This window comes from Rhodotorula toruloides (assembly GCF_000320785.1).
Source record: "Rhodotorula toruloides NP11 unplaced genomic scaffold Scaffold39, whole genome shotgun sequence".
Taxonomy (NCBI): domain Eukaryota; kingdom Fungi; phylum Basidiomycota; class Microbotryomycetes; order Sporidiobolales; family Sporidiobolaceae; genus Rhodotorula; species Rhodotorula toruloides.
The window spans coordinates 60,521-84,796 of NW_015622999.1; the positions used below are offsets into that span (position 1 = coordinate 60,521).

The 24,276-nt window shown below is 61.9% G+C and overlaps 11 protein-coding genes across 11 annotated transcripts; 8 read left to right on the forward strand and 3 right to left on the reverse strand.

Annotated features, from left to right (window-relative positions):
* Positions 1 to 37: 37 nt before the first annotated feature.
* On the reverse strand, positions 38 to 1,638 carry RHTO_05958 (enoyl reductase; the record flags this gene model as incomplete). Its single annotated transcript, XM_016419619.1, has 11 exons — positions 38 to 60; positions 171 to 278; positions 379 to 553; positions 607 to 742; positions 799 to 849; positions 906 to 962; positions 1,019 to 1,104; positions 1,166 to 1,180; positions 1,247 to 1,260; positions 1,320 to 1,449; positions 1,510 to 1,638. The coding sequence occupies 11 exons, from the start codon at positions 1,636 to 1,638 to the stop codon at positions 38 to 40; spliced, it is 924 nt and encodes a 307-aa protein (XP_016269546.1).
* A 202-nt stretch (positions 1,639 to 1,840) lies between these two features.
* Positions 1,841 to 3,310, forward strand: RHTO_05959 (cyclin-dependent protein kinase; the record flags this gene model as incomplete). Its single annotated transcript, XM_016419620.1, has 7 exons — positions 1,841 to 1,975; positions 2,059 to 2,151; positions 2,209 to 2,388; positions 2,461 to 2,579; positions 2,638 to 2,824; positions 2,881 to 3,030; positions 3,089 to 3,310. 7 exons carry the CDS (start codon positions 1,841 to 1,843, stop codon positions 3,308 to 3,310), a joined length of 1,086 nt encoding a protein of 361 aa, XP_016269547.1.
* A 477-nt stretch (positions 3,311 to 3,787) lies between these two features.
* Positions 3,788 to 5,881, forward strand: RHTO_05960 (uncharacterized protein; the record flags this gene model as incomplete). Its single annotated transcript, XM_016419621.1, has 8 exons — positions 3,788 to 3,862; positions 3,927 to 4,235; positions 4,289 to 4,589; positions 4,645 to 5,060; positions 5,121 to 5,217; positions 5,271 to 5,334; positions 5,391 to 5,795; positions 5,854 to 5,881. The coding sequence occupies 8 exons, from the start codon at positions 3,788 to 3,790 to the stop codon at positions 5,879 to 5,881; spliced, it is 1,695 nt and encodes a 564-aa protein (XP_016269548.1).
* A 131-nt stretch (positions 5,882 to 6,012) lies between these two features.
* On the forward strand, positions 6,013 to 8,072 carry RHTO_05961 (uncharacterized protein; the record flags this gene model as incomplete). Its single annotated transcript, XM_016419622.1, has 7 exons — positions 6,013 to 6,099; positions 6,161 to 6,460; positions 6,515 to 6,827; positions 6,880 to 7,410; positions 7,463 to 7,526; positions 7,577 to 7,984; positions 8,045 to 8,072. 7 exons carry the CDS (start codon positions 6,013 to 6,015, stop codon positions 8,070 to 8,072), a joined length of 1,731 nt encoding a protein of 576 aa, XP_016269549.1.
* Positions 8,073 to 8,368: 296 nt separating this feature from the next.
* Positions 8,369 to 9,808, forward strand: RHTO_05962 (aryl-alcohol dehydrogenase; the record flags this gene model as incomplete). Its single annotated transcript, XM_016419623.1, has 6 exons — positions 8,369 to 8,468; positions 8,528 to 8,655; positions 8,706 to 8,763; positions 8,819 to 9,427; positions 9,484 to 9,539; positions 9,596 to 9,808. 6 exons carry the CDS (start codon positions 8,369 to 8,371, stop codon positions 9,806 to 9,808), a joined length of 1,164 nt encoding a protein of 387 aa, XP_016269550.1.
* A 220-nt stretch (positions 9,809 to 10,028) lies between these two features.
* On the reverse strand, positions 10,029 to 12,969 carry RHTO_05963 (pre-mRNA cleavage complex 2 protein Pcf11; the record flags this gene model as incomplete). The annotated part of the gene is made up of 6 exons (XM_016419624.1): positions 10,029 to 10,409; positions 10,466 to 10,726; positions 10,811 to 11,006; positions 11,063 to 11,667; positions 11,737 to 12,075; positions 12,532 to 12,969. 6 exons carry the CDS (start codon positions 12,967 to 12,969, stop codon positions 10,029 to 10,031), a joined length of 2,220 nt encoding a protein of 739 aa, XP_016269551.1.
* An 815-nt stretch (positions 12,970 to 13,784) lies between these two features.
* On the forward strand, positions 13,785 to 14,890 carry RHTO_05964 (60S ribosomal protein l9; the record flags this gene model as incomplete). Its single annotated transcript, XM_016419625.1, has 5 exons — positions 13,785 to 13,822; positions 13,887 to 13,956; positions 14,123 to 14,376; positions 14,443 to 14,619; positions 14,857 to 14,890. The coding sequence occupies 5 exons, from the start codon at positions 13,785 to 13,787 to the stop codon at positions 14,888 to 14,890; spliced, it is 573 nt and encodes a 190-aa protein (XP_016269552.1).
* A 466-nt stretch (positions 14,891 to 15,356) lies between these two features.
* On the reverse strand, positions 15,357 to 16,192 carry RHTO_05965 (uncharacterized protein; the record flags this gene model as incomplete). Its single annotated transcript, XM_016419626.1, has 2 exons — positions 15,357 to 15,821; positions 15,938 to 16,192. 2 exons carry the CDS (start codon positions 16,190 to 16,192, stop codon positions 15,357 to 15,359), a joined length of 720 nt encoding a protein of 239 aa, XP_016269553.1.
* Positions 16,193 to 17,376: 1,184 nt separating this feature from the next.
* On the forward strand, positions 17,377 to 20,696 carry RHTO_05966 (uncharacterized protein; the record flags this gene model as incomplete). Its single annotated transcript, XM_016419627.1, has 11 exons — positions 17,377 to 17,676; positions 17,867 to 17,880; positions 17,953 to 18,005; positions 18,064 to 18,140; positions 18,197 to 18,267; positions 18,342 to 18,568; positions 18,628 to 19,279; positions 19,366 to 19,491; positions 19,544 to 20,055; positions 20,113 to 20,592; positions 20,659 to 20,696. The coding sequence occupies 11 exons, from the start codon at positions 17,377 to 17,379 to the stop codon at positions 20,694 to 20,696; spliced, it is 2,550 nt and encodes an 849-aa protein (XP_016269554.1).
* A 610-nt stretch (positions 20,697 to 21,306) lies between these two features.
* Positions 21,307 to 22,422, forward strand: RHTO_05967 (uncharacterized protein; the record flags this gene model as incomplete). The annotated part of the gene is made up of 1 exon (XM_016419628.1): positions 21,307 to 22,422. One exon carries the CDS (start codon positions 21,307 to 21,309, stop codon positions 22,420 to 22,422), a length of 1,116 nt encoding a protein of 371 aa, XP_016269555.1.
* A 96-nt stretch (positions 22,423 to 22,518) lies between these two features.
* Positions 22,519 to 24,003, forward strand: RHTO_05968 (uncharacterized protein; the record flags this gene model as incomplete). The annotated part of the gene is made up of 5 exons (XM_016419629.1): positions 22,519 to 22,565; positions 22,632 to 22,649; positions 22,707 to 22,788; positions 22,851 to 23,255; positions 23,314 to 24,003. The coding sequence occupies 5 exons, from the start codon at positions 22,519 to 22,521 to the stop codon at positions 24,001 to 24,003; spliced, it is 1,242 nt and encodes a 413-aa protein (XP_016269556.1).
* Positions 24,004 to 24,276: the final 273 nt, after the last annotated feature.

Consider the following 24,276-nt stretch of genomic DNA (forward strand, 5'->3'; position numbering starts at 1 on the left):
AAGTTGAAGGGAGATGGCTGTTCTTGAGCGAGCCTTTTCAAGCGATGAAGGGGAACATGGCTGCGCAGGAGAAAGAAGAAGCGGCGTCGTCAGCGTACGACGACGAAACGCATGCTGCCTGAAGCAGATGCTCTACTTGACGAGCAGTTGCGGCGAAACCGAGGACGCACCCTTGCGGTTCTTCGGGTACGCCGAGCCAAACTCCTTGCGGTAGCGGCGGTGCTTCTTGACGGCCCAGACGTACATCTGAGCGACGGCGACGGCGGTGAAGAGGGCGGCTGTACAACCACGAGTCAGCGAGGCGTGACCGGAAGAGAAAGCCAATTGCGGCTGTCTAGCGTATGCTCGGTCATGTCGAGGAGAGCGTCGTCGACTCACAGGCCCAGTTGAGCGTCAAGCCCGTAAAGGCGCACCACGCGATCGTCTCGAAGAAGTAGTTGCCGCACGAGATGGTGTTGAAGCCGTAGCCCTTCGGGATCTGGCGGACTTTGGTGCCCTTGGGACGGAGGGAGGCGAGGTTGAGGTGGGTGATCAGGTTGGAGAGCTCGGCGTACTGCGCGAGACTGGTCAGCTGCAACCGCAGGAAACGGCAGGACGAGCACGCACGGCCCAGAGAGCAGCCCAGCCGTAGATCCACGAGTCCGAGTCGCGCGAGGTGCCGATGAGGCGGGCAGCGCCGTTCCAAGGTCCGTAGAGCGGCGCGGCGAGGAGGATGCCGGAGAGACCCCAGTAGTGACCGGAGCTGCAGACACGACAGGTAAGCGGCCGACCCAAGGCGAAGAAGGAGGCTGAACGCACTTCTTAACGATGTTGAACCAGGGCATCGTCGCGGACGAGAAGCGGTGAACGCTGTGGCAGTAGGCTGTGAGGAATCGCTGCAAAAACGTGCGCGATGAAGAACGCACAAGAGAGTCTCGAGTTCACGCTTGGCGTAGTGAGCGAGAATCAAGACGAGCGCGACCCTGCGGATTGGAGGTCAGTATGTCAGTCCGGAATGCCGCGAACACCGACAACCCACTTCTGCATGCGCGAGTGCTCAAAGGTCTTGCCGTAGAAGAGCTTGCTGCCGAAGTAGAAGGCAGGGTGAATGAAGAGCGGGCCGAACTGTCGACAAAGGTCCTCGTCAGCTCGTACGCTCGGTTGTATGAACAGAGTCGACACTCACGTATTCGGTCAGGAACTATCCGAACAGGAGGGAACCGTCAGCATGGGCACAAAGTGAAGAGAGCCGGACGCCGGAACATACGACAGTCTTCCAAGCTGCATCGCAGAGGTGGTCAGCGCGGTCTCCCCCGTCTTTCAATGTTCGCGCTACGCACCAATCTGAGGTCCGAGGTCCTTGATCTCCAGCGTGTCGCCGCTCTTGACGCCAAACTCGCCGAGAGGCTTCGCATCGTCGTCAAGCAACTTCCTGTCGGGAGTCGTGATGCGCTGGCGGTGCACGTCGAGCTAGACCGCCGATGGAGTTGTCAGCCCAGTCTCAGACTCTCCCGCAAGCGTTGCACGCACCTTGACCTTGCTAGCGATGGCCGACTTGAGCGCTCCGACAGTCGCGGGGTCCTGGTCGAGCTGAACGGTGAGAGGGAAGCGCTTCGACGGCTTCGTCGAGCGTGGCTCGACAGTCACAGTGAACGCCATCGTGCGAGCAAGGAGCGGGACGAGGACAACCGTCTCGCGACGAGGTTGGCTTCATCATTTTCACTCGCTATCGCCTTACTCGGCCTGTGCTACCCCGCTAGATTCTCCGAAGCTCTCACAGAACCCATCCAGCCGAACAAGCAGCTCCATCTACCGCTTCGTTCACTCGCACGCCTCGACTCGAGGTGGGGAAGCTGAAGCGATGGAGGCGGCCGAAGCAGCGAATGCAGCGATCCAGCGCAAGTATACGAAGGACAAGAAGGTCGGAGAGGGTACCTACGCCGTCGTCTACGTGGGCAAGGAGGTTGCGACCGCCCGCAAGATTGCCATCAAGAAGGTGAGGTCTCTCGAGCGGGCTTGCACGGCGTCAGGCGGGTCTGAAAACCCGGCACAGAGCTGAATCATCTTGAGTACCTGCAGATCAAGGTCGGGCAGTTCAAGGACGGGCTAGACATGTCTGCCATTCGCGAGGTCAAGTTCCTTCGCGAGTTGCGGCATCCAAACGTGATCGAGGTGCGTCCTTCTATCGTCTGAGAGGCTTATACGATGCTGAAGAGCTGTGCGGGCCAGCTCCTTGACGTCTTTTCGAACAAGTCGAACCTCAATCTCGTCCTCGAGTTTCTCGACACCGACCTTGAGGCGGTCATTCGGGACAAGGCGCTCGTCTTCCAAGGCGCCGACGTCAAGAGCTGGATGTTGATGACGATGAAGGGGCTCGACTTCTGCCATACGAACTGGATCCTGCATCGGGTGCGTCTCGCCCGTCTATCCTCCGCTTTCCGGTCGCAATGGCTCACTCCGCTGTACTCGCCTTGCTTGCAGGATATGAAGCCCAACAATTTGCTTATTTCGGCGGATGGCGTCCTGAAGTTGGCAGATTTCGGTCTTGCGCGAGAATATGCGGACGAGGGGGCGCGGATGACCTGCCAAGTCGTGACTCGGTGCGTCTCGACTGCTCTCGTCTGCCTGGCTCCACTTGATTTATGTTCTACGCCGTAGATGGTATCGGTGTCCAGAACTGCTCCTCGGGGCGCGGTCGTACAGTACCGGCGTCGACGTCTGGGCAGCCGGCTGCATCTTCGCCGAGCTCATGCTGCGAGTGCCGTTCATGGCGGCTGAGAGCGACATGGAGCAGCTCAACATGATCTTCTCCGCGCTGGGGACGCCGACCGAGGCGGATTGGCCGGTGAGTCCTGACTGTTCTCCTTGTTGACTGTTGGCTGACCGCCGTCACTCGCACAGGGCTTCGGGAAGCTCAGCAACGGCGCTTCGTTCGAGAAGAAGCCGAAGAACGACCTCAGCATGTTGTTCAGCGCCGCTTCGCCCGAAGCGATCGACCTCCTCCAACGGATGCTCACGTACGACCCGCGGCGGCGAATCACGGCGCGCGAAGTGCGTACCTTTCATCGGCGTCTCTCAGCAGCACGCGCTAACATGATCGTGCCCGCAGTCCCTCCACCACCCCTTCTTCCACTCCCAACCTCGACCAACTCCTCCCTCCAAGCTGCCCAAACCGACCGCCGAACTCGCCCCTCGCGCACTACCGCCAGAGGAGATCGGTGCGCCGATGGACTCGAAGGAGCGGCGCGGGATGAAGCGGAAAGGGGACGGGTACGACGAGATTCCTGGCGCGAAGAAGGTCGCGAGGAAACTCGACTTTGGCGCGGCGTGAGGCGTGACGCTCAACTCTCCCGCATGTTGTACACTCACTGTCATCCGCATCGCGCATCTGCGTACGCAACAACGCTCGTTGAGGCGCATCACTTGGATCCGGTCCCTTGCTCCCTCGTGCCTTCGCTTCCCTCCTGGAGTTGCTCTCTCGTATCTGCAGACTACCCTGCAACTCGCAAGCTGCGTCGCTGCAGAAGGCCTGACAAATTGCCGTCCGCCCGCCGACAACCCGCTCGCTCTTCCTCTTCCTCGTCCCACGACAGTCCCACGACTTGCTCGCACCGCCACGAGCTAGCCAAGCCGGATCTGCTGCTCTGCCGCCTCACGAGATCATGGACGCGGGCTGAGCGCGCGGCGCTTGCTTGCTTGATTGTCCTCCCTCTCCTCCCGCTCCCCATCGCTCAACTCCCTCACCCCTCCGCTGAGGTCGTGCACGCTGTTTGGCTGATTCGCGAAGGCTACCTCGGTGAAGGACGACATGCCGACGACACGCTTGCAACTTGCTGGTCTCGACAACGAGCGACTCAAGCCCTTCCCCACTCCCTTCTTCGTTGTGCGTCCATCCTCACGGCCGTCAACCTCGTTGCGCAGACTGATTCACGCATGTCGTTCATTAGCCCAGTACAGCGCCCTACACGCTTCAGGAGATCGACATGATGGCCTTGTCGTACTCGATTCGCTCGAAGCCCAACTGGCAGCGGAAATACCGCGACCCAGAGATCAGGGCCAAATGGCGGCACGAAGCGCTCAACACGGAGCTGGAGGACCGCGCGTACGCAGGGCGGCCGGAGGAGAGCGAGGAGCATTACTACGACCGCGAGGTGGAGAACCTCGAGAGGCCGCGCCTGACGGAGAAGATGGTCGACTACGTCCTCGACGAGCTCGCCTGGCACGACGAGATGCTCAAGCAGACGTGCGGTGTCGCGGTGAGTGTGTCGCGGCAATTCAAGGCGTTACTTAGCTGATTGTCCGTTCGCAGGCTTCGTGCTTCACCGGCATCTACGAATCCGACATGCTTGTTCCCGCCAACTTGCGCGAAGAGCTTGCTCAAGCCGCCCTCGAGCTCGAGAACAACCCGCCTTTCGGCGAACCGGACTGGCACCCCCGCTCGAACGAGCACGTCCTCGACCTCGTTCATCCGTCCCTGTTCCCGCTCGTCTACGGCAAGTCGCTCGTGCTCGAGGCAGACGGAAAAGGTACCAAGACGGCCGAGGCGCCAAGCAAGGGCCATTGGGACCATCTGTCGGAGAAGTACGCGTGGCTACCTTCCGACTTTGACGGTGCGACCCAGTCCTCCTCCACACCTTCTCCTCCACTGACACGGATCTTCTGTAGTTGATGTCGAAGGGAATGTCACTATCTTGTCCTACATCAACAATCTCCATCGCGTCCGGCACGCCCGGCTGTACCCCATCCTCGCCGGCGTCTTCGAGCGCTTCATCCCGCTCTTCGAAGGTGTCCTCTCCGACCTCCAGCAACCTCCACCTCGCCGCATCGCTGTCGACTGGCAAGTGTCATCAACCTGGTTCGGCGAAGAACCCGATTGGCAGGACGAAGAAGCTTATGAGAAGTGGGAGGAGACGAAGCAGATCACGTTGCCTGAGCCGGAGCCGTTCTCGATGCCCAATCCGGTCATTCCGCCTCCTGCCTTCCCGCTCAAGGGCCGCAAGCTGCACGTCATCGTCAAGCTCGCCAACATCCACCTCACGCCTGAGAAGCCCGAGTACGCCGGCGGCGTCTGGCACGTCGAGGTGAGTTCGCGTCGTTCCGCTTTGTCTGCCCTCCCTCTGACCCGGTGTTGGCTCCCGCAGGGTATGCAGAACGAGGCGATTGTCGCGAGCGGCATTTACTACTTCGCTCTGGAGAACATCGGCGAGAGCAAGCTGAGCTTCCGGGGCACGTTCGACGGTGCGTCCATCGCAGCAGTCTGTCCGCACGTATCCTTACGCCTTGTCGAGCAGAATCCGAGGTTCCGTACGAACAGAACGATACGAAGGGCGTCAAGCTTGTCTGGGGACTCGACCCGTGAGGACCCTCGCGAACTCGCTCGCGCTTCCGGCACTTACTTCAGCGTCGTACAGCGACGGTTCCTGCGTCCAGTACTACAACTCGCTCGCGACGTGGGATGGACGCGCCATCGCCTTTCCCAACCTCTACCAGCACCGCGTGTCGCCCTTCTCGCTCGTCGACCGCTCCAAGCCCGGCTACCGCAAAATCCTCTGCTTCTTCCTCGTTGATCCGCTTGAGTCTGCATGCGGTAACGTCATCTCGACCGCGCGTGTGGCGCCGCAGCAGCGCGACTGGCTCGCGGACGAGCTCGACGGTCTCCCTCAGGCGGTCAGGGGTCGCCTGCCGACGGAGCTTTGGCAGCGCACGATGGAAGAGGTCGAAGGAACGTTCACGCTGAAGGAGGCGAAGGAGATTCGCGAAGATCTGATGCACGAGCGGAAGTACCTTGTCGACTCGAATACGAAGGATGTCTTCGAGTGCGTTCGGACCAGCCGCCTTCTGCACGCTTCCCTGCTGACAAGTTCCGTTATGCAGACGCGAGTTTTCGCTGTGTGAGCACTAGCGACGGTCTGTAATCACATGCTCGCAGTTGCGACTAGCGAGCGAGAGGGCGAGGCTCTTCCTTCCTCTCTTTGCTTCCTCTCTCTCTCTCTCTCTCTCTCTCTCTCAAAACACCATCGCTTCTTCACGCCGATGCCGCGGAAGATTCGTTATCACTGGCAGAAGCCAGCGGAGGAAGCGCCGCCGGGCCAACGTCCCTTCCCAACTCCCTTCGACCAGGTGCGGTTTCTCGCACACCACGCTTCGAGCGCGGTAGCTGATTGTCAAATGCTCGTAACAGATTGCGGACGAAGATGGCGCTTGGGGCAACGACGAGACGATTGAGTCTATCGATGGTCCGTACACCCTCCAGGAGATCGCCATGCTCGCGCTCTCCTACGAGATCCGCAACAAACCCGACTGGCAGCGCAAGTATCTCGATCCGACCATCCGCGCAAAGTGGAAGGAGGAGGCGCTCGTTTGGGCTGCGCCGAAGAAGAAGCACGACATGCCCGCTTTGACGGAGAATATGATTGACTACGTCCTCGACGAGCTCGCCTCGCACGATGAGGTTGCGCAGCAGGCTCCTCACGGCATCAGAGTGAGAACGACGTCGACTCTTCGGCACGTATGGAGCTGACTCTGCCTACCGCAGCTCGCCTGCTTCACCGGCATCTACGAGTCGGACACGCTTGTTCCAGCTGACCTTCGCGACGCACTCCTCGCTGGCGTCGCAGAGCTCGAAGATAATCCGCCCTACGGCGAACCAGACTGGCATCCCGGTTCGAACGAGCAGGTCCTCGATCTCGTCCACCCGTCGCTCTTCCCGCTTCGCTACGGCAAGACGCTCGTCTACGACGTTGACGCCTCGGGAACAATCTCGTCGAGGCTCGTCAAGGCTCCGGCGGCGAGGGCTGCTGATCACTCGTGCTCGGAGGAGTTTCAGTGGCTTCCGGCAGACTTTGAAGGTGCGGCCGTTCCGTCTTCTCGTGTCCGTCCTTGCTCACTCTTTTCCTGCAGTCAACCACAACGGGAAAGTGAAGATCTCGTCATACATCAACAACCTGCACCCGGAGAAGCACAAGCCACTCTACCTCGTCCTCGCCGGCATCTTCGAGCGCTTCGTCCCGGCTTTCGAGCGCGTCCTGTCGGACCTGCAACTCCCGCCAACGCATCGCATCTCGTTCGACTTCGAGTCCGTCTGGCACTGGCACGACGAGGCGGAGAAGAGCATGCCGGACTTTGGTGACGAGTGGTGGGACAAGCAAGAACGCTGGGAGGCGCAAAGGCCTGTACACCTGCCCGAGCCGGAGCCGTTCTCGATGCCCGCGACGGTCCAGTTTGAGCCGGTCTTCCCTCTCAAGGGCCGCAAGCTCCAGGTCATTGTTAAGCTCGCCAGCATCCACCTCACGCCCGAGAAGCCCGAGTATCCCGGTGGCGTTTGGCACGTCGAGGGCATGCAGAACGAGGAGATTGTCGCGAGTGGGATCTACTACTTCGACCAGGAAAACATCGGCGAGAGCACGCTCGCTTTCAGGGGAACCTTCGACCGTGCGTGTTTCGCTCACCAGCTTGGGCAAAACTGACGCATTCTGCCCAGCAGAAGGCCGCCTGCTTTATGCCCAGAGTGACCACCGCGGCGTACAGCAGATGTACGGCATCGAGCCGTGCGTCGTCCTCCTCTCGTTACGTGAGCTCCGCTAATCGCTTTGTGCAGGGAGGGACCGCTCATCCAGAACTACAACGCTGTGCGCACAAGCGAGCACCGCGCAATCGTCTTTCCCAACGTCTACCAGCACCGCGTCTCGCCCTTCTCGCTCGTCGACCGCTCGAAACCCGGCTACCGCAAGATCCTCTGCTTCTTCCTCGTCGACCCGCTCAAGACCGACGCCGGCCTCGTTGTCTCGACCTCGCGCGTTCCGCCGCAGCAGTTCTCCTGGCTCGAGGACGCCGTCTGGGGCCTCCCGCCGCAGGTCCTTGACAAGTTGCCGCATGAGATCTGGGAGAAGATCCTCCGCCAGGCCGCGCCGCACTACATGTCGTTCAGGAAGGCCAAGCGGGTCCGTGAGGACCTGATGGAGGAGCGCAAGTACTTGCACGACGAGAACAAGCGCATCGTTTTCGAGTGTGTCGGCCTTCTTAACTCACGACGCCAGCTTCCGCTGACCTGCTACGGGTCATGCAGGCGCCCCTTCTCCCTCTGCGAGCACTAAGGTAGCTGTCTTGCTTGGTAGTGCATTCAAACAGTACTTCATGTCCAGCGTGCTCCTCCTCCTCCTCGCATTCCTCCTCTGCTCTCTCGCTTCACTTTCGCTTCGAGGACCTGGCTTCGGGTTTTCGGCTTCGGGTTTTCGGCTTCCGGGTCTCTCGCGCTTCGGTTGTTCATCGCCAATCCTGTACAGTCAGCAACTCTCCTGCTGGTGGAGCGCCGCCCAAAGTGGAGGACGATGCACGCTCTCTCTCTCTTCTTCCTCTCTCCTCGTCTCGCACGCTCGGTGAACTGTTCAGGATGGCTGCTCGCACTCTCGCTGTCTCGGCAACCTCGCCCCTCGCCCGCTACCGCATTGTGGGCCCAAATATCGGCGCCAGAGCCTCTCCACTTCAACTCGGTGCGTTTGCTCTCGTCGCTATCGTGAGGAGCGCTAACGGGTTGCGAGCTCGCCCACAGGCATCATGAGTCTCGGGAAGAAGTGGGAGGGCATGCTCGGCTCGGTTACGAAGGAGCAGGCGTTCGAGCTTCTCGACGCTTTCGTCGAGGCAGGCGGGAACTTCGTGGACACGGCGAACTTGTATCAGGTGAGTGCTTTCATTGAGGAAGTCGAAACGCGCTGACAGAGAACTTGCAGGGCGAGGACAGCGAGATATGGTTGGGCGAGTACTTGAAGGAGCGCAAGATTCGTGACCGTGAGTGCTGCTCTTCCGCTTGCGACCGCCTGCGCTCACCGATATCTTCCTGCAGGCCTTATCATCGCGACCAAGTATACCGGCAATTACAGAGAGTCGGCGATGGGCAAGAAGGAAGCGATCCTCTACGGCGGCAACTCGCGCCGCTCACTCCACGTCTCGGTCCGCGACTCGCTCGCCAAGCTCCAGACCGACTGGATCGACATCCTCTACGTCCACTGGTGGGACTACACGACGTCTATCAAGGAGATGATGGACTCGCTCCACATCCTCGTCGAGCAGGGCAAGGTCCTCTACCTCGGAGCGTCCGACGTGCCCGCATGGGTCGTCTCAGCCGCGAACCAGTACGCCATCGACCACGGTAAGACGCCCTTCAGCATCTACCAAGGCAGGTGGAGCGTCATGTTCCGCGACATGGAGCGCGACATCCTCCCGATGTGCCGCCAGTCCGGGCTCGCTCTCGCTCCTTGGGGCGCGATCGGTTCCGGCCGCCTCATGACCAAGAAGCAGCTCGAGGACCGCCTTGCGAGCGGCGAGACGATTCGTGCACGCGGACAGCAGGCGAAGGACAAGCAGTCGGATCTCGAGGTCAAGTACTCGGAGGTTCTCGCTGCGGTTGCCGCTGAGCACGGCATCGAGTCTGTTACGGCCGTCGCGCTCGCCTGTAAGCCCGACTCTTGAGACTTGTGAGCGAGACGCCGCTGACCTTGACCTTCGCAGGGCTCCTCGCCCGCGCACCGAACGTCTTCCCCATCGTTGGCGGCCGCAAGGTCTCGGTGCGTCTGGCATATCTCTCGACACTAAATGAACGCTGACTTCAGTTCGTCTGCAGCACCTGCAAGACAACATCCAAGCGCTCAAGATCAAGTTGACGAAGGAGCAGATCGCCCGCATCGACGCCGTCCAGGCGTTCGACGTTGGCTTCCCTTACAACATGATCGGCACGGACCCGTCGCTCGACGTCATCTACGACCCGAAGCAGTCGATGATCGCGTCGGAGGATATCGACCATCTTCCTGGACCCAAGCCGTTCGGGCTTGCGTAGCTTCCCCTTCGCTTCTCTTTGCGCTCGAAACGTCGTCAGTTTGAGTCTCTACCCGGTACCAGTTCGATTTCAGAAGCGAGGCTGCGAGATGAGCGGTGGGGAGGACAACTTTCGCAATCCGTGCAGCCTTGTAGCAACGGCTGCCGCGCTCCTCCCAGCTCTGTCCGTGCTCCAGTCTGAAGGACTAGATGCGTCTATCGTTGCGAAATAGCTGAGAGTCCTACGCAGCCGTCGACGCCTCCGCCGCCTCACCCGCCGTCGCTTCCTCCTGCTCCTGCTCAAGCTCAGGCAAGAACAGCCCTCCTGTTCCCTGACTCAAGCTCGCCTGCTGCTCCGCCTCCTCCACCTCAGGCTCGCTCTTGATCCTCTTCGCCTCCGGCTCCTCACCCTCCTTCACCTCCTCGACCCTCGCAAACTCTCCAACTCCTGCCCCCGCATCGTGCTCCTGCTTGACAGGCGACGGTCCGACACTATCGGCCTTTCGCTTGCGAGAAGCGAGCGGCGTCGACTCGCGCGAGGTGCGGACGGAAGTTGTGGCGGTACGAGGGGGATTGGCGGCGCGTGAGAGGGCGGCTTCGGCGTGACAAGTCGCGTGGTAGAGCTGCGCAACGAAGGGTCAGATTCTTTCGATACGAGAAAGAAAGGGAAAAGACTCACCACCCCATCCACAACCGTCGCGTTCCACCAAACCCACTCCTCCTCCTCATCGCTCCACTCGCTCTTGAACCGGTCCTGACAGATCGGGCACGGCTTGTCGCCCAACCCGAGGTTCGCGGCGTCGCTTCCGGCTGCGGGGACGGGAACTTTGTGCTTCTTCAGCGCGGCGCGGTCGATGGACGGTGCGGAGGAGGTCGGCGCGAGTGAGGAGGAGGAGGGGTCGGCGGATGAGGCATGAGAGTCGTCTGACGAGTACCAGTCCTGTTGCGCGGGCGCACAAACTGACAGTCAGCTTTGCCTCTCCCAGGCTGAGCACACTGACTCGGAAAGACGCTCGCGACTTACCTCCTCCTTGGTGAACCAATTCCTCCCGCTCGCCCTTCCACTCGCCTCCCTCATCCTCTTCTTATACTTGAAGTGCCAATCGAGGTGTTGGTCCATCTTGTGCTTGCCTTGGCGCGAATCGAAGAGGCGCAGGCCGCATTGGTTGCATTGGAGAGGGAGGGACAGGGTGAGGAGGGCGAGTGCTTGTGGGCGGGGCCTGCGCGCGCTATTCGTCAGTATGAAAGGAGAAAAAGGAGGGCGAGAGAGACGCACACGACGAGATCGGCGTTCGTCAGCCCCACTCCCAAGCGAAGGATCTCCTCCTCCCAAGCAGCCGCCATCTCATCCCTCTCAGCTTTCGTGACCGTCTCATCTTCAACCTTCACCTTCTTCCCGCCCTCATCTTCAACTTTGATACCCGGCGGGGGAGTCGAAGCAGCGGAGGGAGAGAAGAGGTTCGCGAGCGCGCCTGAGGCCGTGAGTTTCGAGAGGAGCGAGAGGTCGATGCCGGATGATCCTGCTGCAGCAGGCGCGGGCGCGGCAGGCTGGAGAAGGTTGGCGTATGCTGCTGAGGCCGCAGGCTGGACCGAAGGCGAGAGGACCGACGGAGCAGGCGGGACCGGACTCGCGCTTGGCCTCTGCGCCTGCGGGGGAGCCAACGCCGCAAGTTGTCCACGAATCTGATTGACCTGCTCCGTCGTCAATTGCGTGTTGAGGATGAGCGACTCGAGTTTCTTGAGCGCGAGGATCTGCGACGCGTTGATTTGGTCCGAGGGGTTCGTGGTGGCTGCGTCTTGCCGCAGAGAGAGGAGGCGGCGGACGTCGTAGAGGACGCCGGAACGCTCGGTCGAGGTGGCGACGTGGGGAAGTTGCTGGACCTGCGCGGGCAAACGAAGCGAGCATTAGTTCCGCGGGTAAAGGGGAAGAAACAGGACGAGTGAACGCACCCCAGCGTTGTACATCTCCGCCTCGCTACTCGTCTTCCCACCCAACCCGTCCCCCCTCCCCCTCGCCCCAAAAATCGCCCCCTCAATCCCCCTCTGCACTCTCCCTCCCTCTCCCTCCTCCCCCGGCATCCTAAACAACTCTCCTCCATCCGCTCCTCCAGTCTTCCACGTCCCGAGTAGTTCCTCGAGCTTGGTCTTGGTGGACGAGTCGACGGAATGGTAGGCGGATAGGAAGATGCGTTCGATGAAGCGCGAGAAGAGGGCGAGGTAGGGCGGACCGATGTTTTTCGAGATCGAGTCGAGGAGGTAGAAGGCGGGGAGGACGTAGTGGGGTGGGCACTGCGGCGGGGGAAAAGCGAAAGAGGGAGGGAGCGAGGGAAGGAGGGTCAGTCAGGTCTTGCTCTCGAGACGGGGGAGGACTTGCTGAGTGTGCAAGGCCGCGACCTCGCTGACATGCTCGAGACGACTCGCCAGCTCGGGACGACTTGCGCGTGCTACTCGAAGCGAAGGCGAGCGAGGCATGCGCGAGCGAGCGAGAGATGAAGCGCGAAGGAGCGAGTCGAGACGAGGCGAAGCAAGCGGAGGAGGGCGATGAAGGACAAGGGGTGCTCGCGCAACGCAGCAGCTGCCGAACGCATCGCAAACACGCGCAGAACGGCGCATACGAGGCTCGCCGGAGGAAACCAATCGTCTCTTTGTTTTCATCCCCTTCACGGCACCTTCGTCCAACACGGCACACAGGGAATCGCTGCGAGTAGACGTAGCGCTCGATGTCAGAGAAGAACCGGAACTCACCGTCCTGAGATGCTCCTCCATGCACTGCGCAACAACCCCGCTCATCCTGACGACATGTTCGTGCGTGAACAAAGTCAAGCTCGTGATGATCGGCTTGGAATTGAACGTCAATCCCTGCAGTTGCTGAGTAAAGTACCGTCTGAACGAGTTGGGGTCTTGGGCGACGTCGGGCGGCGGACGGAGTTCGCCTTCTTTGAGGGGAGGAGGGGCGGGCGGAGGGGGAGGCGACGAGTAGTGGTGGTAGCTCGGCTGTGCGGGTGGGTACGCGCCGTATGCCGCTGGAGGCGGAGGGTAGTCGTAGCGCGGCGCGGGAGGGTAGGCGGCGGGGTAGGCGGCGGGAGGGGGAGGAGGGTAGCCGTAGTAGGACTGGGCTGGGGGCGGGGCTTGCGCGGGTGGCGCGTAGCCGTAGTACGGATCAGGCGGAGGGTACCAGCTCATCCTCGCAGTCCTCGCGCGGGTGTTCCCGAGAGCGATGAGTGACTGGGGGCGTGACGAGAGGCGAGCGAACGGGTTGAAGCAGCGGGCGGCTCGGGCGGGTCAGCTGCGTCTCTCTGCGTGTGTGTGCGAGTGCTCTGGGTGGCTGCACGGGTTGTCTGTGCGAGTCTGCGTGAGTGGGCGGTGACAAGGGTGAGCTCGCGTGCAGGAGGACAAGGAGGACACCTCGCTCAAGGGACAAAGACGTGCATGTAGCTGTGAGCGAGTATAATGCACATAAGCTAGTTCCAGCTCTCCATACGGCATCCAAGCGAGAGAAAGGAAGAGATAGACAGGGGTCCACCGTGTCGAGCTGCTGTGCTCGAAGGTCGGCGCGCTCGCTGTCCTCGCCTCGTCTCGACCCGCTCCTTCGACGCCGCCGTAAGCTCGTGCTCCTACCCGCTCGCATTCTCCCAGCTCGCCCGACCCCGCCAGTCCAACTCCCAGCTCGAACGGACGACGAGCGAGCGAGCACCAGTGTGGGAAAAGCTCGAAGGACGGCGCGGCGCTCGACGGCGCGCGCGGGTGGACTGTTCGCATGGGTGGGATCGAGGACTGTGTGGTGGATAGTGCACGGTGGAACTGGAGGCGCAGCTTGGACGGGGCGTGAGGACGAGCGACGGCCGCCCACAGCACTTCGAGCACCCACCACCCTCTCGACATCGACCTCGCTCAACTCGCCTCGCTAGGGTTCACTGGGTGTCTGAGGAACACATTGGGAGTGGTTGTGGATCAGGGGAACGGCGGGCTGACCTTTGTTCGGGTTGCTCGTGCCGCAGATGAAGCAAGTTTACAAGGAAGAGGAGCTCGAGGTCCCGTACGTCCGCTCGCCTGTCTGTGGTTCTGGTCGTAGTGGCTAATACGAGGTCGTACGACTGCAGCGAGGGCGTCACGGTTACCGTCAAGTCCCGTGTCATCACCGTCACCGGACCCCGCGGTACCCTCCAGAAGGTGCCGTATCGTCCTTACTCTCGTTCTCAGCGCGGCTTGCTGATGCTTCCCTCTGCATGTTACGCCTGTTCGCTACCCTCTCCCGTCGCCGCCGCCTCCGCCGCTCCCGCCGTGGTCACTCTCCCCTCGCCTTCGCTTCCTCTCGGGACCGGTTCACCACGAGCAGAACGCGCAGCACGTCGACATGTCGATCCGCGTTCTCGCTCCCTCGGAGAAGGCTCTCAAGCCCGTCCACCGCGTCAAGCTCGTCGTCTGGCACGGCGGCCGCAAGCACGTCGCGTGCCTCCGCACGATCCGCTCCCAGATCGAGAACATGATCCAGGGCGTCCGCTACGGCTTCGCCTACAAGATGCGCCTCGTCTATGCTCACTTCCCCATCAACGTCATCATCGCCGGTGACAAGCAGTCTGTCGAGATCCGGTGCGTCTCCCCCCTTCCTCTCTCGCTCGGGGGCCTCGCTGATGGCTCGGTGGCGGGTTGTTGCAGCAACTTCTTGGGCGAGAAGCGTGTCCGCCACGTCAAGATGCTCGAGGGCGTGACCATCTCCGAGTCCAAGGCGCAGAAGGACGAGATCATCCTCGAGGGCAACGACGTCGACGCCGTCTCCCAGTCGGCCGCGTCCATCCACGGCCAGACCCTTGTTCGCAACAAGGACATCCGCAAGTGTGCGTTACACTCGCGTGACGTTTGGGCGGCGTCGAGGTACGAAATCGCTGACCTCGTCCTCCTCCTCCCTTTTTCCCCTTCCGCCTTGTTTTTCCTCGTCTCGCTCGCGCCCTACGACGCTCTCTGGCTATTACGAGCTTAGTCCTAGATGGCATCTATGTGTCAGAGAAGTACGGCCGCGAAAAAATGTCTTTAATGCCATTTCGTCGCTGACCTTTTTGGCTCTCCTTACAGGACTACCGCCGTCCCCGTCGAGGACGCGGCATGAGCTCTTCGACTTTGCGTGCCGAGCTGCAACGACAGGGCGAGTGTTGTTGGTTTGACCATGAGCGTGCGAACGAGCGGTGTGGGCGTGAGAGAGGTGAGATGGGAAGTGGATGCTGGTGGGAAAGCGCTGGGCTGTGTGAAGGCTGAAGGCGGACGCTATGACTTGCTTGGCCGTGTGCGACAAGGAAGGGATCGGCCAGAGATGGTTGTCGGATGAGGAGGAGGAGGAGGTCGACCTTTCCAGGCGCTTTCCGCTTTGCTTCCTCGCTCTTTCGGTTCGCTTGGATTCGTATGCTCTTCGCATTGCTCACCAGAGGCACCGGAAGCGAGCGTCAAGCTTGTGTGGATGGAGAAGCTCGCCTTGGCCTCGACAGGATTCAGCACGAACCGTCCATCCTCGTCTCTACCTCGGGCTGAGCAACCGCTAATCCGTTATTTGGCTTCGGGTTATCATTAGACTCGCAGCTTTACGCTACCTTGACCCGCCTGCCTCGCTGATCCTCGACCCAGCATTCAACCCTGCCCATTCCAGCGTCCTTGCTCACCGCGTCTACGTCGTGCGTCCGTCGACGGCCTCCAACGCGGCGCAGACGGTTCTCTTGTGCGACGACGCCGGCGAGGAGGTGTAAGTCGAGGTCGAGATCGTAGGAAAGTCGAGGAGAGTCGAGAGGCGCAAAGGGGAGTTTGCGAGGGGACGGCTCGCCTGGCGAGAAAGAGTCGGGAGGCGTGTCGTTGCTGTGCGAGGGAGAAGCGGCTTGACGGACGGAAGAGCTGGAGGTAGGGGGGGAGGAGGAGACGAGCGAAGGGAGCGATCCGGGCAGGGTTGGCGGGAGGAAGAGTGGCGAGACGAGTCCCGGCGAGTGCGAGGACTCTGCGACCGTATTCCGGCGGAACTCGAGCTTGAGGAGGCGAGGAAGGGGGATCCAGACTGGCTGCGGCGTTGATGGCGGAGGAGAGGAAGTTGAGCAGGAGGAGGGCAAGGAGAAAGTTCCGCATGCGCACGCCGGGCTCAACTCGCACGGCGCAGCTCGTGTCGGAGAAGGTGTACTGAGTCGGTGTTTTTTGCTGGTCTGGCGGCATGCGAGGGTGGGTCGCGGAGGAGGCGGAAGAGCGGATTGTTCAGAGGGAGCGAGGAGGTGGGGTCCGCGACGGGGTACTCCGACATGTGCAGCGACATCCAGAAGTCGACGTCGTCGTTTGCGAGAGCGAGGAGATCGTCGTCGGAAATGAGCAGGCCGAGCGAAGAGATGGTCGAGGAGGAGTCGCTCGAGGAGGCGTTCGACGGGCGGCGTGAATCGGGCATCACGGGGTGTGATGTAGGAGAGATGCCTGAAGGAGAAGAGAGTATGGAGCGGCGTCGCACACCACAAAGCGACGACGAGAGAGAATCGCTCGCACTCCGCCTGACTGGCCGAAAACCCGCACAGGGGTCGTCGACATGCGCTAACGGAGCCTGACGAGCGCAAGAGGCGCAGAGGGGGTTCAGCCTGAATATTCTAGCCGGAAGAGTGGGAGACTTGCTGAGAAGAGAGACGCTGCGGTACGAGACTTGCGAAGGTCCCGAAGAGGATGCTGTTTGTGCAAAGTTGGGCTCCGGGCGCCCCGTAGGTAGCGTAGCGTAGCCATCGCGCGCACAAGTGTGCTCGCCGCTATAGCCAATCGGAGCGAGAGTGCGAGGAAGCACAGCGGAGAGCGCCTGGGCAGGTTGACCTCCTCCCCCATCAAACCAACAACATTCGCCCTGTCGCTGCAACTCGCCACACAGCGGAAAAGGGCTCAGGCGGCCTCCTCGACGGGGACGGCGGTAGCTTTTTAGGGAGAGCAAAGGGAAGGGTGGAATGGAGGAGGAGCGGGTCAGCAACGGATTGGCGTCTGAGCGACGGGATCTCGGCGACTTGCTTGTCGCAGAGTGGACGAGATGTAGAGTAAGGAGACTTCCAGCGAAGAAGCTGCCACAAGAGCGAGAAGAAGGGAGGAAGGGAAGACGAAGTCTTGGCGGAGTCCTTCCCCCGGGTCTCGCAAGGCGCTGTGACCCTTTGCGCGGCGCTCCAACGTCAACTCAAGTCGCTTGACGCCCTTTCGGTCCGCGTGCGCTGCGGCGAGCGAGCGCAAGGAGGTCGGTGCGAGGGAGAAACCGCTCGCCTCGTCGTCAGTGTCGTGCTTGCGGTCGCGCGGCATCGGTATGGGTTCAATCTCCCTGAGGAGACGACCAGAGAGCTCCACAAGCTCGCACGACGCAGGTGAAGAAGAGAAGACCCCGCGCACAGCAAGCCCCTGTCTCCGCCCGTTGCTGTGCCCCGCGAAGGGCGTGCGTGACGCTTCTTCGCCTCGTCCACCTGCTCGTGCCGCTGTGCTGACCCGTGCTGCAGCCAGCAAGATCCACAGGGACCGTACGAGTCGATCCGTACCGCTCCCACCCTCCCGCGTCCCGTACTTCCTCCCCTGGCCTGATCTCATCGCTCGAGGTTCGCACACACCGCGCAAACGATGGCGCCGTTCCCTTCGCGGCACCTGCGCAAGCCCAGCGACTCGCTCCTGCCGACTATCCACTCGCCGCCGTCCCTCTCGCTCTCGACCTCGTCAGCCCACTCGTACCCTCCGCTCCCGCCCTCGAACCCCGCCTCGCCGCGCCCGTCCTCCCCCATGCACGAGACGCCCCTCCAGCGCGCGCAGAGACTCGACCCGAAGAGGCTCTTCGGCGGGATGAAGGCGCCGACGCACGGCAGCACTGCTGGAGTCGGAGGAGTGACTGCCGAGAGCAGGGAGACGGTCAGGCGGTGTCTCGAGGTGCGTCCGTGGGGCTGTTCCCTCCTGCCTGTCCACCTACTCCGCCATCGTCCTCGCCGTGCTCGTCGAGTGGAAGCACGAAAACGCCAAGCGGGAACGTCACCCGTTTCCCCCGCGAACGAGGCATTCTTCCCCAGGTTCACCGAGGCCTGAAAACTGACTTCCTTCTTCTCGTTCTCACGACCAACAGGAGAACCACATCCAGTGCGTCTTGCTGTGCCAACCGAACCTGCATGCGAGACGGACGGCCTGACCGCTTTTCACCGGGCACCGCAGCGCACACACGTTTTTCAACGACAAGGGCTTCCACAACCACTGCTCGCATCACCGTGAGTGTGCGCCGTACAGTCCGGGTGAGGTGGACGTGCTGACAGCTGGTACTCGCAGTGCTCGGCGCCTACTCGCTCGGCGCCTCTCCCGCCCTCCTCGATGATATCCTCAAGCTGCACCATGAGACGGCTTTCGTGCGTTCATCGCCCATTCACGAGGGTTACGAGCTGACGATGTGAGCCATCCGCAGAAACCGATGCCGCCGATGGCGCCGGTCGAGATTGACGAGGGGAACTGGACTGAACACCTCGGAGACGAGCGGTGCGTTGCGGATTGAGGCTTCACTCGTCGATCCTTCGATGGCTGACGCCTGCTTGTCCGTGGTCTCCGCACAGCTACTACCCCAACTACCTCAACTTCTTCCACCGGCTCATCTCGACCCCTCCCGCCCCTCACTCGCCCTACTACGGCCGCCACGCCTCGTCTGCCGTGCCCGTCATCGAGCAGTACCTCTTTGGTGGAGAGGGACAGATGCTTGTCCGCGCTGTGAGCGGCGCGATTCACCCGCTCATTCACATCGGACATGGAGTCGAGTTTGGGCTGGACGAGCACGTTGCAGAGGGTGAGCTCGCTCGCGAAATTGTGCGGAGGCGGATGAGCTGACGGCTTAAACGCCCGCAGGCCTCGCCATGTGCGCGGTGCACGATGCACGCGTCGCCTCGCTCTTCCCGGAAGAATGGCCTCCTCGCCCTCCCAAACCTTCGCAACTCCAATCGACCCTCTCGTCCGCCTTCTCGAGCCTCCGTTTCGCCGCCAACGGCCTCCTCTCGAACGGCCACTCGTCCTCACCCTCTGCCGCCTCTCCCCCCGCACCCGCCTCTACTGCCCCCTCCGCATTCTCCACCTCCTTCCCGACCGCCTCCCCGACCGACTCCTTCGCACGCACAGCCGCCTCGCTCCCCCGCGACCGGCGATACCCGCGCGAGGGCTTGAGCGGGTTCACGATCCTCGCGCGAATCCTGCACGACGATGCGCTCGCCCCAGGCAATGCAGGGCAGCTGTCCGACATGCCCAAGCTCGATGCGGTGTTGCGGAACCGCGCAGGCCGGATCGTGCAGTGGTGCGAGGAGTGGAAGTTCTCGACGGAGAAATCGAGTGGGTGGGAAGATGCGGAGCAGAGTGAGAGGAGGAAGCGCGCGGCGAGGGGCATGAGGGGCACGCCGAGTTGGGACGAGTGCGTCGAGAAGTGTGAAGAGCTGTTTTGGATGGCGACGGTCGTTTATGCGGCGGCGACCAGGCCCGGGTACAAGGACATCAAGCTGGACTTTTTCGAGTGCGTCCGGGCGAGCCGAGTCCTTCACCTACTGTGTGCGATGAGCAAGGCAGTAGCTGATGCGCGGACGTGAATGCGGCGCACAGCATGCACGGCCTGACGAGCGTCCTCTTCCTCCCGCCCCTGCTCGAGGCCATCTCGCCCCACCTCCGCCCGTACCTCCTCGTCTCGCATTTCCGCATCCTCATCGCGTACTGGATCTCTCGTGGACGGTGCGTTGCCCCGCTCTTCCTTCTTACGCACGTCACTGACTCTCGCGCACAGTCCGGAACTGTACATCACCGAGACCCTCATGGCTGCGTCCGCTTACCCCCGCCCGCCCACCCCGGCTCTCTCCTCCTCCCGTCTGCGCAAGACCGCCGTCCGCCGCGCACTCGACGAAGCGCTCGTCGACCGGCACTCGAACCAGCACGACCCGCACGAGTCGCGGCCGACTTCGCCTTCCTCTCACGGGGTGAAGCAGAACGTCCTCAATGAGGGATACGTCGAGTCTCCACTGACGCCGAAAGCGTCGGACGATCACCCGCTTTCGGCTGCAAATGGGTTCCATGGCTCGGCGCAGGAGGAGGAAGAGCAGGATGACGAGCGCGTCGACGAGGCTGCGAACCCGTGGATGAAGGTCCTCGCGAGCGCCGTCGATCACCACGACGAGCACGTCACTAAAGTCGTCCGGTCGCTGTTCTTCGCCGCGACGCACTTTGGACATTCGGAGAAGGGAATGTTTACGTCGAGCTTGCCGGGGACCGAGGCGATGGACGGGACTATCTTCATTCGCGGTGCGTGCACTCGTTCCCGCGAGCTGAGGACCTCGCTGACCTTGACGCCGCCCGTAGCCGCCGGCTTGACGCTCGACTCGATGGGCTGGGCACACGAAGGCGACTCTGGCCACCCGGGCTCATGGGACCGCTCCGCCCTCGGCTACCCCTCAACCTGGGACGACTCGGAGCTCCTCCCCGGCGCGTCGTGGCCTCCCCCTTCGCGCGGCGGAGTCGACAGGAAGGGCAAGAGTCGCGCTTCGAGTTTCGCGTCGAACGGGACGAGCGCGGGAATGCGTACCCGCAGCGGGACGGTCGTTGCGAGTCCGACGATGGCGAGTCCGCAGAATGGGTTTGCCGGAGGACAGCAACACGATCTTGGCGGCGCGCTCCTTGCGCCGAGACAGTCGTTCGCGCCGGGAAGTCGCTCGGCGTCGCCGTCGCTTTCGGCAAGGAGTCGTAGCCCGAGTCCGGGAGTTGGCGTGGCGGGGAGTATTGAGGGGAGGCAGGGGTGGAGGAAGGTTGGGGAGGTCGTGACGGACGAGGAGAGGGAGAGGCGTGCGTGGGAAGAGGAGGAGAGGGAGTTGATGGGCTGAGCGACGTCCGACCTTCGCCCTCGCACAGTCCACCGCTTCGACACTATCAACATCGCCGCCGCATAGCGACTCGACTCGACACCGATACATCAGACACTTCCCTTTCGCCCACTCGCGGTGCTTCCGCCGCCTCTCTTTCTTGTTTTTCTTCATGTGTACAGGTACTCTTGCCGTCCATATCTCTCTCATCTTACTGCATGCCTTGCAAACCGTTCATCCTGTTCAGAAGGGGCGAGCGGATCGAGCGTTGCCGTCTCGTCGTCCGCTCCTTCCCCTGGTTTCCTCCTCATCACTGCCTCCGCTTCCTCTTCGCGCTGCTCGCATGCTCCTTCGCTGGCCTTGCACTCGCTCGCCATCAAGCTACACGCGCTCCCTTCGCGCCTCGTCGAGCGCATTGCCCAAAGCGGAGATGGCTCGACGACGCGGCGCTCTCGACCGCCAGGACAAAGATGGCTGCGTTGTTCGCTTGTCCTGCTCGCGTTGCATCCTTGTCACTTGCTACGCACGCTTGATTGGCTTCAGAGCAGTGTGGAACGCTCTTGCTCCTCCTCGCTCACCTCTGGACGCCAGCACCTCGCACGGCGATCGCTTGACGGAGACCAGCACCGCCTCTCGAAGTCGACACTCGACACCATAGCGCAGCCAGCAGCACAGGCGGTTAGATCCGGGCACGACGATGGCACCCTCTTCACCTCCGCCAGGCAGCGACGACCCTATCTCCCGGTCGAACGGACACGCCCAGCATGACGGAACCGGAGCGAGCAGCAGCGGGATGTCGCGCGGACTATCATCAAGCGGATTGAACCCTCGCACGTCGCCTACAGTTTCGCAGAAGCCTCTCTTTGGCGCAGGCGAGACGAACGGCGTCTCGTTTCGCCAGGGTTCGGTGCATTCGACGACGAGGACCGATGGAGGAGCGAGGACGGAGCAGCATTTGAGGCGGAGGTCGAGTTTCGCGGGAATGCACTCGGCGCTGGATCTTGGCGGAGGAGAAGACGGACCGCGACAACCGGCGTCGAGCGGGATGGAGCGCGTTTCGAGCTTGACGACGTTCATGAACAGCGGTGGACAGGCCAAGGTGCTGCCGAAGGAGGCGGAGAAGGAGCGGGTGCGCCAGGCAGCGGCAGGAGTTGGCGCCAAGTCGCCTCGAGGAGGAGGACGAGGGCGAATTCAGCGGCGGAGGCTGTACTCGAGCCTGATCCGCCTGCTGGGTCTCGTCACGGGCGTCCTGCTCGTCATCTACGTCCTGCGGAACGTCGCGGTGTCGCTCTCGGGCCGGTCGAAGGCGGCGAGTCCGGATGCAGGAGACGGAGAGGGTCCGGCGTGGCTGTCGAAGCTGCCAGGCCAGAAGCTCCTCTTCGACTCGCTCGAGACGGTGCCCATGCCAACGCGCACCCACCCTCGCACACCTCGACGAGGCGAGCAGTACAAGCTCTCGCTCGCCGACTACCTCAAGACCCGCCTCGGCTCGCACTTTGCCTTCCCCTCCGCCAACACCCCTTCCCGCTCGACCAAGGGCAGCCAGTTGTGGCTCACGTCGGCGACGAGCCAGAGCATCGGCGTCTCGACTCCTCACCTCGTCACCTTCTTCCGCCGCCTCCAATCCGCCTCGTCCGGCACGCCCAACCCGCAAGACGACCTCCTTTCTCCGTACTTCTCCTCGTCACGCCTTACGAACGTCTCTCTCCCCCTCGAGAACAGCGACCAACGCCACGCCGACCGCGCACTCGTCGTCCTCTGCCGCGACGAAGGTTGCATGGACTACTGCCGCCGCGACAAAGAGCTGTATTGATTCGGCGGCTTTGTCCCGCACCGTAACAAGCGCGATCCGCTCGACAAGGCGGGGCTGAACGCGGCGAATGCGGATGAGATTGCCAAGATTCGCGGGATGCTCGAGACGCTCGAGATGGGGCGGAGGGTGTTCTGGATCGACGAGTGAGTTCCGTCGATGTCGAGCTACCTGTTTGAACGAGACTGACAATGGTCATTCACCCTCCGCAGCGGAACCTATCTGCGACGGTACGTCCATTCGCTGCTGCCTCCTCTGATCGCTTGCTCATGCCTTCTCGCCTGCAGAGACCCGGTGCCATGGATGTCGGACCTCTCGAAATACGACATGCAGATCCCCGACAGCTGGGCGACCGGCAAGCTCAACTCGGTGCGTTCGCTCGCAACACTTCTCGTCTCGCGCCAGTCGGACTGACAAGCTGTATTCCGCAGGGCGTCTCCTTCTTCAACCCTACACAAAGGACAATCTCGCTCTTTCAGAAGTTGCTCAACATCGCCGAGCTTCCTCTCGAGCGCGACCGCCTCACCTGGGCCTCGACGAACCTCCTCATCGACCCGCGCGGCGAGCTGCGCGACTTCCAGCACACGCACACGCAGCCAAAACGACCTTCAGTGCTCGACGACGACATCTTTGACAACGAGCCGTCCATCGCAGCGAAAGCGGGATACGGACAGGTCGAGTTTGAGTCGCCGTGGGATGGAGGGCTGGATGTGCGCATCTTGGATGTCAAGAAGTTTAGGACGAGTTCGGGCAGGCTCGGGCGCAAGCAGTTCGACTTTGAGAAGAAGAGGCGCGAGGAGGCGCTTTACTTCCACTGCTTGTGCTGCGGCGATGTTGTGAGTCCTTTTCCCTCTCGCTTATGTGCACCCGAGCTGACGCGCCGCGCGCCTTCAGTACACGAATGACTTGATCGCCGGCGCCCTCGGCTTCCACCAGCCCTCGCTCACCTACGACCTCGCGACGCCCACCTCGATCCCCAAGCTCCCTCTCGTCCTCAAGCTCGTCTCTCTGCGCGGCACCGCCTCAGAGATGCAACACGCCATGTCCTTCCTCCTCCAAATCGCCCACGAATCCGGCCGCACCGTTGTCCCTCCTTTAACCGGCACCTTGCTCGACAAAGACGAGCAGGGCGAGACGCGCGAGACGGAGAAATACGTTTGGCGCCTGTTCCCCGTGTCGATTTGGGCGCATCCGTCGAGCGTGCATGCGTCGACTCTGCCGCAGAGCGTGCACCTCCCACCGACGAGCATCAAGGTGCGCGAACCGTCGTTTGTCCAGCACGCGGCGGACCACCTGCGCTCGACGTTCCCGGATCAGAGGGAATCGACTCGCCTTGTCGACGAGCTCACGGAGACGCTGGTGCTGGACGTCTCGGATCCCGAAATCAAGGACATGAAGGACCTGATCCAGCGCCTCACTCGGCCTTTCTGGTCGACTGAGCGCATTGTCGCGCTCGAAGGGATCGAGCGCGTCAAGGGCAAGAAGGGGTGGGAGTTGAAGAGCGAGTTTGGGAGGGTCAGTATGTGCAAGGTGGGGCTCGAGAGTCGCGAGAAGGAGTCGTGCGACCAGCTTTGTCCGCTATAGACTTTTGCTTTCCTCATTACCAGCATTGCATTTTCTCTCGCATTCTTCCGACTCAGGTTGTGATATGTGCATGTTTTGTGATTGACAAGCGAGAGCGAGCGAGCGACCTGCGCGAGACGACCAGGGAATCGTCTCCGACCGGCGACATCAACAACGAGGACAGCAGCGAGTGCGCAGAGGGGAGAAAAGCGAAGCGGGGGAGATTACGGGTATGGAGAAGGGGTGAGAGGGTAGTCGAGCGGAGAGAGTAGGGGGGAGGGGAACGAGGCAAGA